Raw genomic sequence first — 17,860 nt, 5'->3', positions numbered from 1 at the left:
ACAAACTAAGTTTCCAATTTAAAAAAATTTATTAAAAATTGTCTTACTAAAAATAATACATCTGTTTGCTTATTCTTATTTATTTATTTTTATTTTGTATTTATTTTTTGGAATATAATTATAGTTTTCTTCAGTTTCTTCCATCATCTATCTCCTGTCTTCACACCTTAATACTGACATTTTCTTTTCTTGAACTACTCTAAATATTATTTTTAATGTAACAGTCTTTATATTTTATTACATCATACTCTAAATGTTTTTATACAGATATAGTTTCACCTAACATCCTTGCTTGAGTATTATGCATTATCATCTTTCGTTATGGCCGCCTTAGGAACACGTAACAATTTCACTTACTTCTACTTTTTTATTGCCTTATCTGTCAATATCCTTTCATCTTTTCGCTATCCGTTTTTGCCCTTTCCTCAGATCACTTTGTTCCAGTTCTCTTATCCTTTCTACCTTGAAATCCTTCTATTTTTCGTACTCTCCTACGAAACATATAAACATGAATTTTCCTTTCTTATGAGTTTTTGGTAACTCTTTCTTCTACACCCATCATATTCTGTTCCAATCCTGACCATGTGTTATTATACTTCCTTTCTTGTTAAACTGGTTTTAATACCAAAAACATTTTTACATACATTTTTCAATTCTCCACTTTCAAATTTAGAGTTTTCTATTTATCTACATAAGCGAAATAATTTATTATTATTCTTCTTGTTGGACAATGATTATTACAGATCGTTATCTATCACACTGGCTACCATACTCATTATATCAACAGTTGCGTAATAAGTTATTACATACTTAATTACATAAATTAATTGTTTTTTTGCAGGTTTTTTGAAGACTGGTGCACGAGGTAGTGCTCAGGGTAACTTTGGTTTGATGGATTTGGTCGCCGGTCTTCATTGGTTAAGAGAAAATCTTCCAGCATTTGGGGGTGATCCAGACAGAATAACTCTAATGGGTCATGGAACAGGTGCTGCCCTTGCAAACTTTATAGCCGTCTCTCCAGTAGCAAAAGGTAAACTAACTTTTTAATTTACATGGAATAGTTGTTTTTTTTTGTTTTTTTTTTTGATTGCTTAATTAACTTTTTTGAAAATGTGTATTATACATTTTTAATAATGAATTTTATTTATTAATTTAATGATACGAAAACAAAAAAAATAATTATTGAATTGTTTTAAATATTTTTAAAAATTTAGAAATCGTACAGATATAGATGTATGTTAGTTCTACCTGAAGTGTCAAAGCACTGTTGGCACTGCTAATAGTATAATGCAGGAAAGTATGTATCGAAAAAGGACATCACCCGTAGCAAAAGCCAGTCCACGGTCCGTGCTATATATGCTCACTATGATGATCAGTGGTGAAATTATGTAATATGATTCATTCAAAACATATCAATATAGTTTAAATTGAAAGGACTATTTTTACTAATTCTGTAATTTCTTCAACTGCTTAATGATCTTGAAAGAATATTCAAGCATTTTTTTGCTTTAGAATTAAATTTTTTTAACGATAATTCTGTTTTAAAAAGTTTTACCTTTTAAATTTATTCAGTGATTTTGTTAATAAATCATTCAATTAATTTACAGTTAAACAGCATTAAATTTAAAAGAAACGTCAGATGTTTTCGTTTCATGTTATGTTTAATGGGATATTCTGCACTCATTCAAATAGTAGCAGGGAACGAATTGATACTGAAAAGCTTAAAATCATGTAATGTTCTTATTTTAAAATACTTTTAAATTAAGTCTTGTTATGTAAAAACTGATAATACAGTATAGCAGAAATTGTGAAGACAAAGTTCAATTTTAAAAACACAAAAAGAATAGATTGATCAATTAATTAAACAAAATATTGAACGTTTATTTAATCGTTTATCGTCTTATTTTTAGTGACACTTAATTACAAATCCTTTTTCTTGCAATTGCAAAAGCTTGCCTCAGTTCTTTTAACATACTAAAATTATGCAGATCCAATACTTTTTTAGTATTTTTTTTTTTAGTAAGCTTAAAGATTCACTTAGTATATATATCATTACAAAACTGAACTACATTATTTCATGAAATTCTTCCTCTATCGAAATAGATTGGATGAATAAAAAAACTGATCCGTATTAGAATTTAAGATAAACTATTAAAATAGTAATACAATTTTGGTCAGTTGAAGTATAAGTTTTTAAACTGGTATTTTGGTCAACAAGACCTGGGTTTGAGTTCCGGAAAGAGTTGGACATATTTTCACCTATTATTTCATCCCTTTTTCATTTAATTACATGCCTGCAGTATTAATGATAAAAAAAATTACAAAAACATGTATGATATGCAAAATACAGTAAATTTAAAACGCTTCTTTAAAGACGCTTTACCTCTGAAGTTCTACGAAGTCGTTATTTGAACTTTTAATAGAAGCAGTTTAATCTATGTTTATTAGTAAACTGTTAATTTATTTTATTTGTTTTTTTAGCACTGAGATCTTTTAAATTTACTACATTACTGTAAATAACTGTATTTACTGCATAAGTCTGTATCGGTCTTTTGTTAACCCAAATTATAATATTGTTTAAATAAAGAAAAACACCTAGAGACAATGTGTAATATACGTATATAAACATACTAGAAATAAATATATAGTCATACAAAAACAATTTTAAGATCAAAAATCGAGATTATTTATTTGAATTACCATACTTTATCTGAAGATGACAATCATTTTTCAATAATTTCGACAATTAATTTTTAAATTCTGTTGTCTATATTATAATAATAAAATAATAAAAAAGCTGTTTAACAAGATTCTCGAAATATTGATTTTACGGTATTTTTACCGTTATTTTTGCTAACGTTTTTATTTAGAAATACATACAGATTTATTTCTGTAATACTTTTTAACAAAGAATTTATTTTCATTTTATAAAGTACAGCTCTGTATATTAATATTCCTTTACAGAAACCTAATATTTTATATTACTGGTATTACATAGGTAAAAAAATTTTAAAAACTGAAAAAAATGTCTAAATTTTCATTGTTTTTTTTTTATTAATTAAAACAAATAATACAGAAATTTTATAATAATATGTGTTAGATTTGTTATATATATTTATACATTTATTTTTTGAGAGGAAATTGCTAAAATGTAATTTGATTACGCTTTAGTTTATTATTTTGGGAATTTTTATTATATTATTTATTATTATTTATTATATATTATTTTTTACCTCAGTATTGTTTTACTTTTAATATAATACAAGGTAATTCTAAAAATTAAAAACAAAATAAAGAAATAAATTCCTTTTATATGACGTACTTATTCGTGATTAGTCGAATAAACACATGAAGAACTATCAAATTACAGTGTCTCGTATTTTTATAGTGTTTATTACAACTTTATAATTTTATAAATTAAAAGTTTGAATTTTTGAAAACCGTTTATATTGGATGAGAAATTGTGCAGCAGGATATGCAAAGAAAAACGTATTTCGTTGTATATACTTTTTTACTAATTATAAGCAAGTGGAAAAATAAAGTTACAACCCCAAGTTGTATTTAAAAGAAAATTTTAATTTATGGGTGGAACTTCTACATATAAAATCAATGATTTACACACAAAAACTCAAGAAAAATCAAATTTTTACTTCCTTGTACGAAGTAAAGGAAGTATTGTGATCGCGAAAAATTTCGCTTTTCAGACTTCAACGGAAATATCCATTTTGAGCATCCCTGAATCCATTTTGACTAGTTTCGGCGTGACATCTCACGAGTTACGTACATATCTCGCATAACTCAAAAACGATTAGCCGTAGGATGTTGAAATTTTGGATTTAGAACTTTTTTAACATCTAGTTGTGCACTTTTGATTGCAATCGACTGAACCAAAAGTGTCCAAAAAAGCCCAAATTGCAAAAGATTTTGAGTTTGAACATTTTCTTAACTGCAATATTTAGCCCTCGTTGAGAGCTTTTCAACGATATATCATAAGTTTTACTTATTTTTATTAGTTCCAGAGTTATAGCCAAATAAAATTTTAATTAATGAAATATTTGGATCTTAAAAGAAAAAGGCCATCAGTTCGAATCCGACTTCTCATTTGTTTTAACTTTTTTTTTTTTTAATTTAAATATATTCATTTATAATTTCTGATAAAAAATTACAATAAATAATAATTCAATGATAACAATAAAAAAAATATATATATGAAAAAATATCAGCAGTTATTAATGAAATAAAATTTTGCGAATTTTCATTTAAAAAAAAAAATGTTACATGTAATTTAATAGGCGAAGTGCTGTCCACATCAGATTTTTTTTTGAAACGAGGACACATTTGAATTTATTTTTCTTTTATACAGTATATGAATATTTAAAATAGAATGAATTGTTAAAAAAAATATTACTGTATTTTTGTATAAAAGAGTTAACTATATCTGCTCTTGTTTTCTCTACGGATTACAATATATTTCTGTCTGCTAATCCGCATGTATGTATTTCATGATGTATGACAGGGAGTTCAGGAAGAGGATATTAACAGTTGTAGGAGCGAGCAGAAAAGTGTTAGTGAAAAAGATTGAAAGGGTTTAGGAAACAGAGAGACAGAATGAAAGGGTGAGAACAATGATAATTACTGGGACGCGAGCGAATCAGAACTGTATGCTGTAACGCCATCTGCTGCCTGACCCGCGGCTATTCTAACTTCCCTCTAGTCCAACTACTCAATCTGTTTCCAAGTTTCTTTACTAGGCTTCACGCTTCATGCTCTCTTAATGCACTCAGACCTAAACTCAAACAAAATGAGTACATAAAAGATGTTTTCAACCATCTGTTTACAAACTTATAGTTATATTCTGTGCTTTAGAATACGCATATGGTTAATTCATCAATTATTATTATGTATATCTTTTTCAAGTGATTCTTTAACGCGAATAAGGTAAAATTAATTTAATGTTTAAATATCAGTCATTAAATCCGACTTAAACGTGATTTTTATCTATATATTTATGATTATAGATAAATAAGTATAAACATATAATTATTTATAATTAAGTAAGCGTATAAATAGACGTATTATGTTCTAGATATAACAATAAATTACTTTTTCTATACCCATTTTTCATTGGAAAATATAATTATAAAAACAGGAGTTGCTAGTAATAAAATGGCAGCTTATCTCTATTTGAGAGTAGAACCTTCTTTTCAAGAGATGCTCTTCGTCAAGAGTAATACTACATTGTAAAGGATTACTTAATAAAAGGATACTTACTAACAAATCTTTCTTTTGAATTATTTACTGAAAAGTATAGTTAGTAATAAATTAAATGGAACAATTTTTCAAGTTTGAAAATAAAACTCGAACTAGCAGAAACTAGTTCCCTAAATCACTTGACTATCTACATCTACATGCATTGCTGTTCATTATATGTCAGTGTATTACGAACGTGAGATAACTTCAATTTCAGCGGAGTTCATAAATATTTTACATCAATCAATTATTAAATTTTAACAAATAATTTGTATTTGCTAAAAAAAACTTAATTCAGCCGACCAAATAGTAAAACATCAGTTGTTAGACTTCTTTTTTTAAGAAAATAGAACATTTTTCTCGTAATCAATTGAAAATTCATTCATAAAATACGTCGAAATTGACGTATTAATTAATCGAGTCTAACTCGATTAATTAAGTTCTGGAAATAAACCTTTAAATTTATTTGAATAGAAATACTCCAGGTTCTGCTAAACCTCAAACACGAAGAAGATTCTGTTATTCCAATCTAAATTCCTAAAATTCATTACTATACTCATTACTATATATTAACAAGTTAGATGTTATTTAAGAAATATTTCAAATTATGTAGATTATCCTGAGTTGCTTTTTGTTGAAGCAAATTCAGACACATGCACAATCCTTTGTTTTGACCAGAAGTTAAATGGAGTCATACTCTAAATTTCAGTTGCTTTCATAAATAAAAATTTTCATTATCGCACGTATTACTGGTTTACGGAAAATTTTAGCTGTAAATTACTTTCTCTTCTTGCTTAAAGATTTACGTTCCTTTTCCGTCTCTTATTTTATGTATTATTAATTGTGAGTGTATAAGAAAGAGAGAGAGAGAGAGAGAGAACAAACGATTTAAAACTTAAACCGTGTGAGTATTGGTGAAAATCTTAAATATCGACTATTTTTCTTTCTAAATAGGAAAATGGGTCTTTGTCATGACAAATGTAGAAGAAATTTGACTTTATTAAAAAAAAAAAAAAAAAACAGTATGGTACTATCTTACGTATCTTCAGAAATTATTATTTTCACCTTACCTACGATTACAGTTAGTTAAAAAAACGATAAGGATTTAAATCAGGTTTAACAAAATCAAAAATATCCCATCAGGTTGCACACGCCTGTGCGCACACACACACAGCAGTTTTTATATATATATAATATTTCTATGTTATGTTTCTGCACTGATACTTTTATTAAATTGCTGTAGATTTCTACTGATTCACATGCTTATTCTATCATATTTAATAAAATTTTGAGATATTACTTTTTGAGAATTACAAATTATGTATTCTATTTTGAGTAATAATCAGATGACTGTTCATAGCATGAATGTTTTAGTTTCATTGATTGAAATAATAACAATCCAGATGTCTCGCAGATATCTTGAGTAGTTTTGTTGATTCGTAAACGATAGACAGTGTCTTTCTGTTTGGTCTAATGAGTATATTTGTAATTCGATACACCTCTCCCTTTAACTCTCTTTTCAATTCACACGCAACATACATGCACTTAATCATATCGTAATTTTCTAGAGTACCCATTATATATTATTCAACAGAAATTGCTGTCATTCCTGTCTCCACCTTAGTTATTTTCGCTTAAGTTAGGCCATCTCTTAACAAAGCTTCACTTGAATCTTGTTAATCACCATTTTTTATACAATGTAAATAAATAAATTTCATTTTTTGCTAAGAATAATCTTAGGAAGTACAGACTTAAAATGCAGAACCGATTTGAAATATTTTTACACTAATTAAAAGCTTTCTTTGTGAAACTGCCGTATGATATTTACGTCACCTAAGTCAGTATCCTGTTTTCATCGTTTGATCAACAGTTTGTGATAATTAAATCAACCAGAACTTTAAGTAAATAAAACTTCACATGTAAATAATTAAAGATTTCTTATTAATTTTTAAAGCGTCATAATAGGTCCTATAAACATTAAAATGTGTTTGGGTTCAACAGTTTGATCTTCGCTAAGTTTGTTGGGGTACCTTGACTCTTTTGAACTTCCTGTATTAAAGTTGAACTTTTTCAGTGATCAGTTCTTTTGCAAAATGTACTGAACATAAAAACGGGACTAAAAATTAAAATGTTGATGAAGATTTTGAATTCAATTGTACCCAACCATAGTTTAACTATTTTAAATGAAAATATTGTGGTAATATCAAACCATTCTTTTTCAAAACACTTTACTTCAGCAGCAAAGTAAACGTTTCATAGAGGTCAATATATATCCTTCACTACCTACGGTTCCTTTCCATTAGTCAACATTTAAGCTCTTTGCATTTTACAAAAATTTAAAACGGTTAAGTTTAATATTTGACATAATTTATATTTATTACGATCTGTATTTTAGAAGTTCCTGATGGTATAATTCCTAGCAGTTTTAAGGACTTCATTTATTAATCTGAATTCATTGCTCAACTGTAATCATTACACATTTTATTAAAAATTAACATTAAGTAATTACATTAATAAGTTAGCAAAATGAAGTTTTTCACATATTTCTTAAAATAATATTCTATTTTTTCTTTGCAACTGAAACAAAAACGAAGCTGATATCTAATTAAGATATTTGTAACTGTATTTTGTAATCAGTCACAAAGTAACGGTGGACCGATTTTAATGAATTTTAAGTGGCAGATGATGTATGATTTAATAAACTCTACTTTTAAAATAAAACATATTTACGCGATCCATCCACCGAGTCACTGGAATTACTTGTATTTAGGAACTAGCATCGCTTAATGTATAAGTCTGTATTTTTTCGATCAGGGCTGTCTAAATAGGACTTATTAGTTATTGTGAGAAATAAAGTTTTTCGTAAGGTAATTGAATAATTATACGATTTAATAAGTAGAAGAATTTCTTATTTTGATTTCGTTAATTTTTAAATACATTACATAAATATTAACATCTAATATAAACAAACATCAAATATAAACAACTATCATATAGTTTGTTTATGTATTTGTTTGTTTTTTTTTTTAGCTTTTATTCGCTTAAAAAATACTACGAACCAAAATAAAACGAACAAAATCTTTTTGTATCCACTTTGTTTCTTATTCTTATCGCAGAAAAACTTTCTGTTGATGCGTTATAAAATGCAATATCTAAACCCATACGGTTTTCTCTTGGGTATTTCTTTATCTCCTTCCCTTTATATATTGTTCTTTTTAGCAATATTCAGATATAATTTACTAAAAAAATACGTGATACTTCTTCTTCATATTTAAAAATAATCAATGAATTTTGATAAAGATTCAAATAAAAATCGTATCGGTAATTTGTTTGTATTTCAAAAAATTATCCTAAAACGGGGAAAAAATACACATTATAATGTGTATTTTGGTCTCAGAAACAAAAAAAACAAGTTCATATTAATTAAATAAACTAAAAGGCCTTATTACTGCCAATTCATCCGAATCCCGTAAGATTTTCGATGTTAAGTAACATTGCTAAATTATTCATGGAATGGTTGTAACCGTTCGTATAACGTTAATATTAAATAAGTTATATTCACGTATTGATTAAGCTTGATATATAAAAAATTTAATTTTCAGAGAAAACTAATGTAAATAGGTGATGTCACTATCTTTTTTTATCATGTATTAAGAAATTTCAATATTTTAAGAGCATTACACTATGTAAGATTCTTAAGAATAGATGTGTTATTTATATAAATGTATTGACCGTTTTATGAATTAATTGAAAATGTCATTTATCTATTAAATATAAGGCAATATAAAATACACCACATTCCGTTCTCCATCAGAAATCAAATTCAGATTATTTCCCTCCTTCCTGTCAACCGACTATTAAGATTACTCTCGTTGTGTTACCATAATGTGTCGTAGTGTTCATAGCGTAAGTCCATAGCGTAGATTGTCGGATGTACTAGAGATTTAATCAAGTTTTGTGAATAACTTGCAAGTGGATATTTGTGTATATTACATGGAGATTTCCGATATTAATAAATTTTTCTTCAATATTATTTATCTACACTTTCTTTGGTAATAATTATTATGTTATTATTTTATCTTACACTGCAATAAGTCAAAATGCTGTAGATATTTTTGCTATAAACACATTTAGTTTCTCGAGTTCAACTCAAGATTTGCACCGGGTTTCGTGTTAATTCTGTTGCGGTTTCAATACTTGTATCCGCTAATACTGTTTATAATGATCTGGGTGATATAGACGCTTCATTATAGAACTAATTGGTTCTGATAAGAGCTCTTTCGTTTTTTTTGCATGTTAAACATGATAACGATTTACGAACTGATTGTGTAGCGAATAGCTTTTCGCTTATTTCTGTTCATTTAGCACTATCATAGCATTGGCAATACGTAAACTTAAAAATTTATAAAATAATTGAAAAAAATTACTTGTTAGGTTCTACTTGTTTCTTTTTAATTTTTATTTAAAAAAAAAAATGTTTTTTATATTAAAATTAAAGTTTGTTAATTATCATTTTAGAGCGTACTTAAAATTCAGTACTATATTATTTTTGATACTATATGTTTGTTGAACGCAAAAGTTACTTTTTATGTTATTTTATTTTTACATTTCATCATTTCGTTCTACATATATCAATATAAGAAACGGTATAACGAAATATAATAATTTTAGTTCGGTAGCTATTAATTCTAAATCAAGACTAATAAAAGCTTAACTAACTTCAAGAATAAGAACAGAGTAAACTTTGACTGTTACCTGTGTTTCTGTAAAGTAACAAGTAAGTATAAAAAATCTGCAATCAGTAGAATGGACTGATAAGTTTTTCAGTGTACTTAACAGATTTTCAGTTTCGTAGTAATGAAAATCAAGGTGAAAGTGTATCAACTACTATCTAGAAGTCTGAAGAATTATCGGCTGTCATATAGAAAGAGAAATACAAAAAATTAAAAATTCGTATCTATAAACTGCACTATACGTGCAAAATAGTGTATTTAATTGTTTTGATGATCATAGACAATAAATTAAGAGTAACAGTGAAGTAGAAGTAAATATATCAATAAAATGAAAGAAATTTTGCAAACCCAAATACTTTTTTTTATTAGTATGAGGATATAATTCTCTAGTTTATTATACAATTATTATATTGAAATTAATTGAACATCTTAAAGATCGTCTCTGCGTTCATATTTTTTTCTTTTATATTTTTTTATATACGAGTATAAAATATAAAAATAATAGTTATACATTTTTTATTTACAGCTTTCACTTGACACATTTAAACTGTAAGCAAATTCTATTGCCAAGTTATTTAAAAGCTACTTATTGCTTAATAATAATAGGGGAGCCCGAAACACGTCACCATCATGATAAATTATTCATTCATTGTAAATCACCGATTCTCAAGTATAGCTTTAATAATGAATGTTACAATCATTCTAACATAAGCAGTATTTCCCATATATTTTTCTGAATGAATTTTTTGGTGTATCTTTTAGATATATTTATTTTAATATATATATATATATATATATTTGTTTAATAAAACATTATTCAGAGATTTGCAAACAGAAATCAGCTTTACCATTCTGTTTGTAACTTGGTACTATTCATTAAATAATGTTTGTTTAATGCGTTCACTTATTTTCGTAGAATTGTTTTGCGTTCGGTTTAAAATAAATCACGCGCCTTTGATAAGTTATTTAATCTTTCTGTTATACATTACTTATAGCTTTACTGATCAAAGCCTTACCACCGTACCTGTGATCATAGATTTAGTGGCCTTAAATTTATAGAGTTTATAATGTAGACCTTTGACACTAATAACTTAGTGAATTCAGGTTATTCAAGTAAGCAGTAAAATAGATTTGTAAGTGGGTGAATGATTAATTATTGCTTTACAGGAATGTATGTGATGTTCTCTAATATGATTTTATTCAATACAGGGATCGTATCAAAGGAATCGTAATCGATTCGGGCTTGAAATGTTTAGTCATTTAACTTTAAAATTAAATTCGTTTTCATTAAAAATGTTTTACGTTGGGCTTGAATCGTAATATAAAATAAATCATTGAAGAACTTTATATTGTATTCTAAATCATTTTAATCTTACTCTTATTTAACGTAGAAATTTCTATTATCAAATTTTAATCGATTTCAATAATAGAACACGTACATGGAAAATTTTATACTACGAAAATGTTACTTTATTAAAATTTCTAAAAAGGACAATTTTAAAACTATTACGAGAATTATGCAGTCGAATGCGGACATGAAAATCAGTTGTTATTGATCGGTTATCATGGACTGTATTTGTTGTTAATATCTATATTTACGATTTAAGTCGTTTATGGTAAGTTTTTTTTTGTATTTAAATTTATTTAAATATTTAACAATTAAATTAATTTAGTTGTAAATACTATTTTAGACAATGCTGCGCTGTACTAAAATTTGATAATAACTAATGTATTCTTCTCTACGAAAAATGTGTTCTATTAAACTAAATTATTCTCTATCAACATAAATTAATCATTCGACATGACAGACATAACCTGAACTGACAAGTCCATTATTACCAACAAGTTTTCCAAACATTAATACAGTAGTTACAGTGTACTACTTTATCCTAAGATATTGCAATAAAATATACTTTACTAAATTAAGTTTCCCCGAATAGTTTTCTATACTATTTTTGGCACTTGTGCACTTTAGGTGGTACCGCAGTTGTGAAAATAAAATTTTTTTTTCTCTAAAAATGATTTGATTTTATTGATTTTTTTATAAATATAATTTAACTAAACTTAAACGCACGCTAACCTTGAATAATTATAATTAACACAGTAATATTTTGAATATTTAAATAATAAATTCAATAATTATGGCAATTATTTATTCATTTAAATAATCAAAACATTACTGTTAATTGGAGTCGAGGTTAGCGAGTGATGCGAGCGTAGGTTAAGCTTGGTTAATTTTATCTGTAATTATAAGCAGCAAAATTTTGGGTTATTGTTAAATAACCCAAAATTCACGTTATTGTTAAATTCAATCACGTTATTGTATAAACCCGGTATCAAAAAATATCAAAAGAATAACATATTCGTAATCAGCATGTAAAGTAGGTCTAGAATCGATTATTTTTAAACTGCGGTACCACCTAGGGTGCAAAAGTACCTTATTTATTACCGCATAAAGTACTGAGAATAATTACATAAATATAATTAATGTATTTGGGTTTTCATTATTTATTATTTTTGATTTAATATTATTAATCTAACATTAAATGACCATTAATTGGGTTATTAAATATATATTATTTTTATTATTAATCATCGTACGTTGTTGATAGAATGTTTTTATTTTTGTCTTCAGTCATTTGACTGGTTTTATGCAGCTCTCCAAGATTCTAGTGCTAGTCGTTTCATTTCAGTATACCCTCTACATCCTACATCCCTAACAATTTGTTTTACATATTCCAAACGTGGCCTGCCTACACAATTTTTCCCTTCTACCTATCCGTCCAATATTAAAGCGACTATTCCAGGATGCCTTAGTATGTGGCCTATAAGTCTGTCTCTTCTTTTAACTATATTTTTCCAAATGCTTCTTTCTTCATCTATTTGCCGCAATACCTCTTCATTTGTCACTTTATCCACCCATCTGATTTTTAACATTCTCCTATAGCACCACATTTCAAAAGCTTCTAATCTTTTATTCTCAGATACTCCGATTGTCCAAGTTTCACTTCCATATAAAGCGACACTCCAAACATACACTTTCAAAAATCTTTTCCTGACATTTAAATTAATTTTTGATGTAAACAAATTATATTTCTTACTGAAGGCTCGTTTAGCTCGTGCTATTCGGCATTTTATATCGCTCCTGCTTCGTCCATCTTTAGTAATTCTACCTCCCAAATAACAAAATTCTTCTACCTCCATAATCTTTTCTCCTCCTATTTTCACATTCAGTGGTCCATCTTTGTTATTTCTACTACATTTCATTACTTTTGTTTTGTTCTTGTTTATTTTCATGCAATAGTTCTTGCATAGGACTTCATCTATGCCGTTCATTGTTTCTTCTAAATCCTTTTTACTCTCGGCTAGAATTACTATATCATCTTTATCTTTTCACCTTGTACTGTTACTCCGAATCTAAATTGTTCTTTAACATCATTAAGTGCTAGTTCCATGTAAAGATTAAAAAGTAACGGAGATAGGGAACATGCTTGCCGGACTCCCTTTCTAATTACGGCTTCTTTCTTATGTTCTTCAATTGTTACTGTTGCTGTTTGGTTCCTGTACATGTTAGCAATTGTTCTTCTATCTCTGTATTTGAACCCTAATTTTTTTAAAATGCTGAACATTTTATTCCCGTCTACGTTATCGAATGCCTTTTCTAGGTCTATAAACGCCAAGTATGTTGGTTTGTTTTTCTTTAATCTTCCTTCTACTATTAATCTGAGGCCTAAAATTGCTTCCCTTGTCCCTATACTTTTCCTGAAACCAAATTGGTCTTCTCCTAACACTTCCTCCACTCTCCTCTCAATTCTTCTGTATAGAATTCTAGTTAAGATTTTTGATGCATGACTAGTTAAACTAATTGTTCTGTATTCTTCACATTTATCTGCCCCTGCTTTCTTTGGTATCATAACTATAACACTTTTTTTGAAGTCTGACGGAAATTCATCTTTTTCATAAATATTACACATCAGTTTGTATAATCTATCAATCGCTTCCTCACCTGCATTGCGCAGTAATTCTACAGGTATTCCGTCTATTCCAGGAGATTTCTGCCATTTAAATCATTTAATGCTCTCTTAAATTCAGATCTCAGTATTGTTTCTCCCATTTCATCCTCTTCAACTTCCTCTTCTTCCTCTATAACACCATTTTCTAATTCATTTCCTCCGTATAACTCTTCAATATATTCCACCCATCTATCAACTTTACCTTTCGTATTATATATTGGTGTACCATCTTTGTTTAACACATTATTAGATTTTAATTTATGTACCCCAAAACTTTCCTTAACTTTCCTGTATGCTCCGTCTATTTTACCAATGTTCATTTCTCTTTCCACTTCCGAACACTTTTCTTTAATCCACTCTTCTTTCGCCAGTTTGCACTTCCTGTTTATAGCATTTCTTAATTGCCGATAGTTCCTTTTACTTTCTTCATCACTAGCATTCTTATATTTTCTACGTTCATCCATCAGCTGCAATATATCGTCTGAAACCCAAGGTTTTCTACCAGTTCTCTTTATTCCGCCTAAGTTTGCTTCTGCTGATTTAAGAATTTCCTTTTTAAAATTCTCCCATTCTTCTTCTACATTTTCTACCTTATCTTTTTTACTCAGACCTCTTGCGATGTCCTCCTCAAAAATCTTCTTTACCTCCTCTTCCTCAAGCTTCTCTAAATTCCACCGATTCATCTGACACCTTTTCTTCAGGTTTTTAAACCCCAATCTACATTTCATTATCACCAAATTATGGTCGCTATCAATGTCTGCTCCAGGGTAAGTTTTGCAGTCAACGAGTTGATTTCTAAATGTTTGCTTAACCATGATATAATCTATCTGATACCTTGCAGTATCGCCTGGCTTTTTCCAAGTGTATATTCTTCTATTATGATTTTTAAATTGGGTGTTGGCAATTACTAAATTATACTTCGTGCAAAACTCTATAAGTCGGTCCCCTCTTTCATTCCTTTTGCCCAGCCCTTTATTCACCCACTATATTTCCTTTCTTGCCTTTTCCAATGCTTGCATTCCAATCTCCAACTATTATTAAATTTTCATCTCCTTTTACGTGTTTAATTGCTTCATCAATCTCTTCGTATACACACTCTACCTCATCATCATCATCATGGGCGCTTGTAGGCATATAGACGTTAACAATCGTTGTCGGTTTAGGTTTTGATTTTATCCTTATTACAATGATTCTATCGCTATGCGTCTTGAAATACTCCACTCTCCTCCCTATCTTCTTGTTCATTGATAGAATGTAAGGATTACTATTTTGATTAGTGAATAGGTTAAATATTTATGAGTAATTCGATTCGTGCACTGTTTGTATATTATGGAATAATTTTATTAACTCCTTTATTACTGGATTAATTTGAACCTTTCAATTGTTCGTTATACATAACTGGTATAACGGTTCAAGATGAAAAATGTTATATCTTTTTTGCCGGAATTCCAGCTTGTAACAAATTAATTCGGAACCGATGGTTTCTTAGAACACAAAAAATTATAAATCACAGAGTAAAAAAAGTGACTGGGAACATTTTATTAAGAAGTACCGAATGAATATTCTTTATAAATCATCTTCTCCTTCTGTCCTTAAAATTTACATTTTATTATTTATTTTTCTAGAATTTTTTCAAATCCTTACTCTTTTTTAATAGAGTGTAATACCTAGTCGTGCTTTTCGTTTTATTTCAATTACGTTTCATTGCACGACAGCTTACAGTTATCAATCATGTTGAGGCAGAAGTGAAGTAAAAGCAATCTCACTTTTTCACTCACCTTACTCTTTCATCCAACACCGTATTTTTCATAAATATTCTTCATTATTTCCTGTTTCCTGTTTTTATTTTTCAGAACCATTATATCATTATTTATCTATAGCACCACGAATACCCATTAAAAATATTTTACTATATATTTATCTACGAGTCAGGATGCATTTCATATAAATTTCAATATGAAATTCTTTTATTTCTATTATTAATAATACATTATTCGATCATCTTCTATAATATCTATGATATTACTTGCATCCGTCTAGAATTTTATTCATTCTAGAAATCTTCCAAAGAAGAATTTTTCCTTATCGTACAATAAAATATTAAAAACAGTTAACAACAATTAATTCTGTGAAAAGTAGGCCCAGTCTGTTCTGAATTTAACAAATTAAGTTCTTCAACTAAATTAGATTAATAAAGTAAAATAGAATTATCAAACGAAATATCGATCGTAATTGATTATGCAAGGCTGAGCCAATGCCAAACATAACATTAACTGATGAATATCAAGGAGATATTTCCACTACATAACCAGTTTTTTTTCTTACATATTGATGTTTTAAATTATTTTAATTGTATTATTATACAATAATACAAACAAAGCATATTCGTGCCAGGAGGTGACTGTATGATACAACAACAGTTAATCTTCTTCTCAACAACTGTTTTGAAACGAAAAATTATTTGCATATACAAAGCTAATAGTAAGGAACGATTAAAGTAAAGGTCAGGAAACGTGTTTGACCGTACCTGTATCACAAGCACGGAGGTAAAATTCTAAAAAGCCGAACTCCTATTAAGCCTTGACTGAACTATTGGTTTATTCAATAATTCGTAGTTAGTTGCATAGTAGTTGAAATAATAAGCTACCTCTGGCTGTTATTTTAACTCATTAAGAAGTTTAACGTCGTTTAGAGATTACTTCATTCAACAAACCCACATAGAATAGGTAAGTTTGCTAAATCACTTCCTAATTAATTAATTTCTATAATCTATCACATAGTCAAAGGAGCATTGAAAGCTAGAATTCTAAAATTAATAACGTGTAATAACTAAAATCGATTGTTTATTTTTATTAAAAATAAATCATACATAATTCCTTGTAAGTATATTAAAAACCTGAAACATACACAGTAAAATATTAACATTGTATATCCTAAATAAAAATTACATTCACTATTTGCCAAATTTATTAATGAAGATAAAACTGTGCTACTACTTGTTTACCTCAAAAGTACCAAATTTGATTATTTATATCAGAGTTAAACTTAATTAAAGAAGTAAAGTGAAAATACTTAATATAAACACATTGAATTTTGATTTTTTTTTTATATTACAGATATAAATAAGTATACTTATAAAATAATAATTAATTTTTTTTTTTTGTTATTTTGACTCGTCAAATGATGAAAATTGCGGTTTGTAGTCATGATAAATCAAGTTAAAATTTAATCTGTTATTTGTTAAGTACTGCAAACGAAATTGTTGTATTATAAAAGCCAACGTGAAATAAAACTCATTTGAAGTAACTTCATCTCATGTCACTATTGTTAATTACAAACAAGTATAATGGACATTAGAGAAAATTTAGAATTATTTGAATGAAATCGGCCTAATAATGAATATCATTAATTATTATTCTTAGAAAAAACAAATCTGACAAGTACCTCTCTAAATTCTGAGCCTTCGTTCGAGTAAAATCCATAAGCAAAACTAGAATAAGTGATGGAAAGTAATTTATTGATGTACACCATTTTTTGTTGTGAAACAACGTGTATTTTACACACCGCCAATATTCAACGGATGAAACAATCCTATTCTTTATTTATGTATTATTATTTTTATTTAAAAATTAGATTAGAGTTTTTTCTTGTTTTTTATTTAACATTGAATTTTGTGGAATAAATGTTATCTATTATTCTGTTCTTAAACACATGCAGTCTTCTTTGTTATGAGTATACTGCTAAGAATTAATATTAAATTGTTATTGACAGCAAAATGCCACGCAAAACTTTGATCAACAACGTTTTTATTCTGTTGTTAAAGATTTTAACTTTGACAGTACTTCACAGTTTTTCAAAATTTAT

The 17,860-nt window shown here is 27.7% G+C and overlaps 1 protein-coding gene across 1 annotated transcript in view; it reads left to right on the top strand.

Moving 5' to 3' along the window:
- Nucleotides 1-17,860, top strand: part of LOC142319294 (neuroligin-4, X-linked-like) — an 894,612-nt gene that overhangs the window by 651,119 nt on the left and 225,633 nt on the right. Inside the window, exon 3 of the mRNA XM_075356400.1 lies at nucleotides 842-1,030. Within this exon, the coding sequence (XP_075212515.1) occupies nucleotides 842-1,030 (189 nt within the window). The remainder of the gene's footprint in view (nucleotides 1-841; nucleotides 1,031-17,860) is intronic.

This window comes from Lycorma delicatula, chromosome 2, assembly GCF_047948215.1.
Source record: "Lycorma delicatula isolate Av1 chromosome 2, ASM4794821v1, whole genome shotgun sequence".
NCBI lineage: Eukaryota > Metazoa > Arthropoda > Insecta > Hemiptera > Fulgoridae > Lycorma > Lycorma delicatula.
Note: the sequence above shows the minus strand (reverse complement) of the source record. Positions and strands in the feature narration are given on the sequence as shown.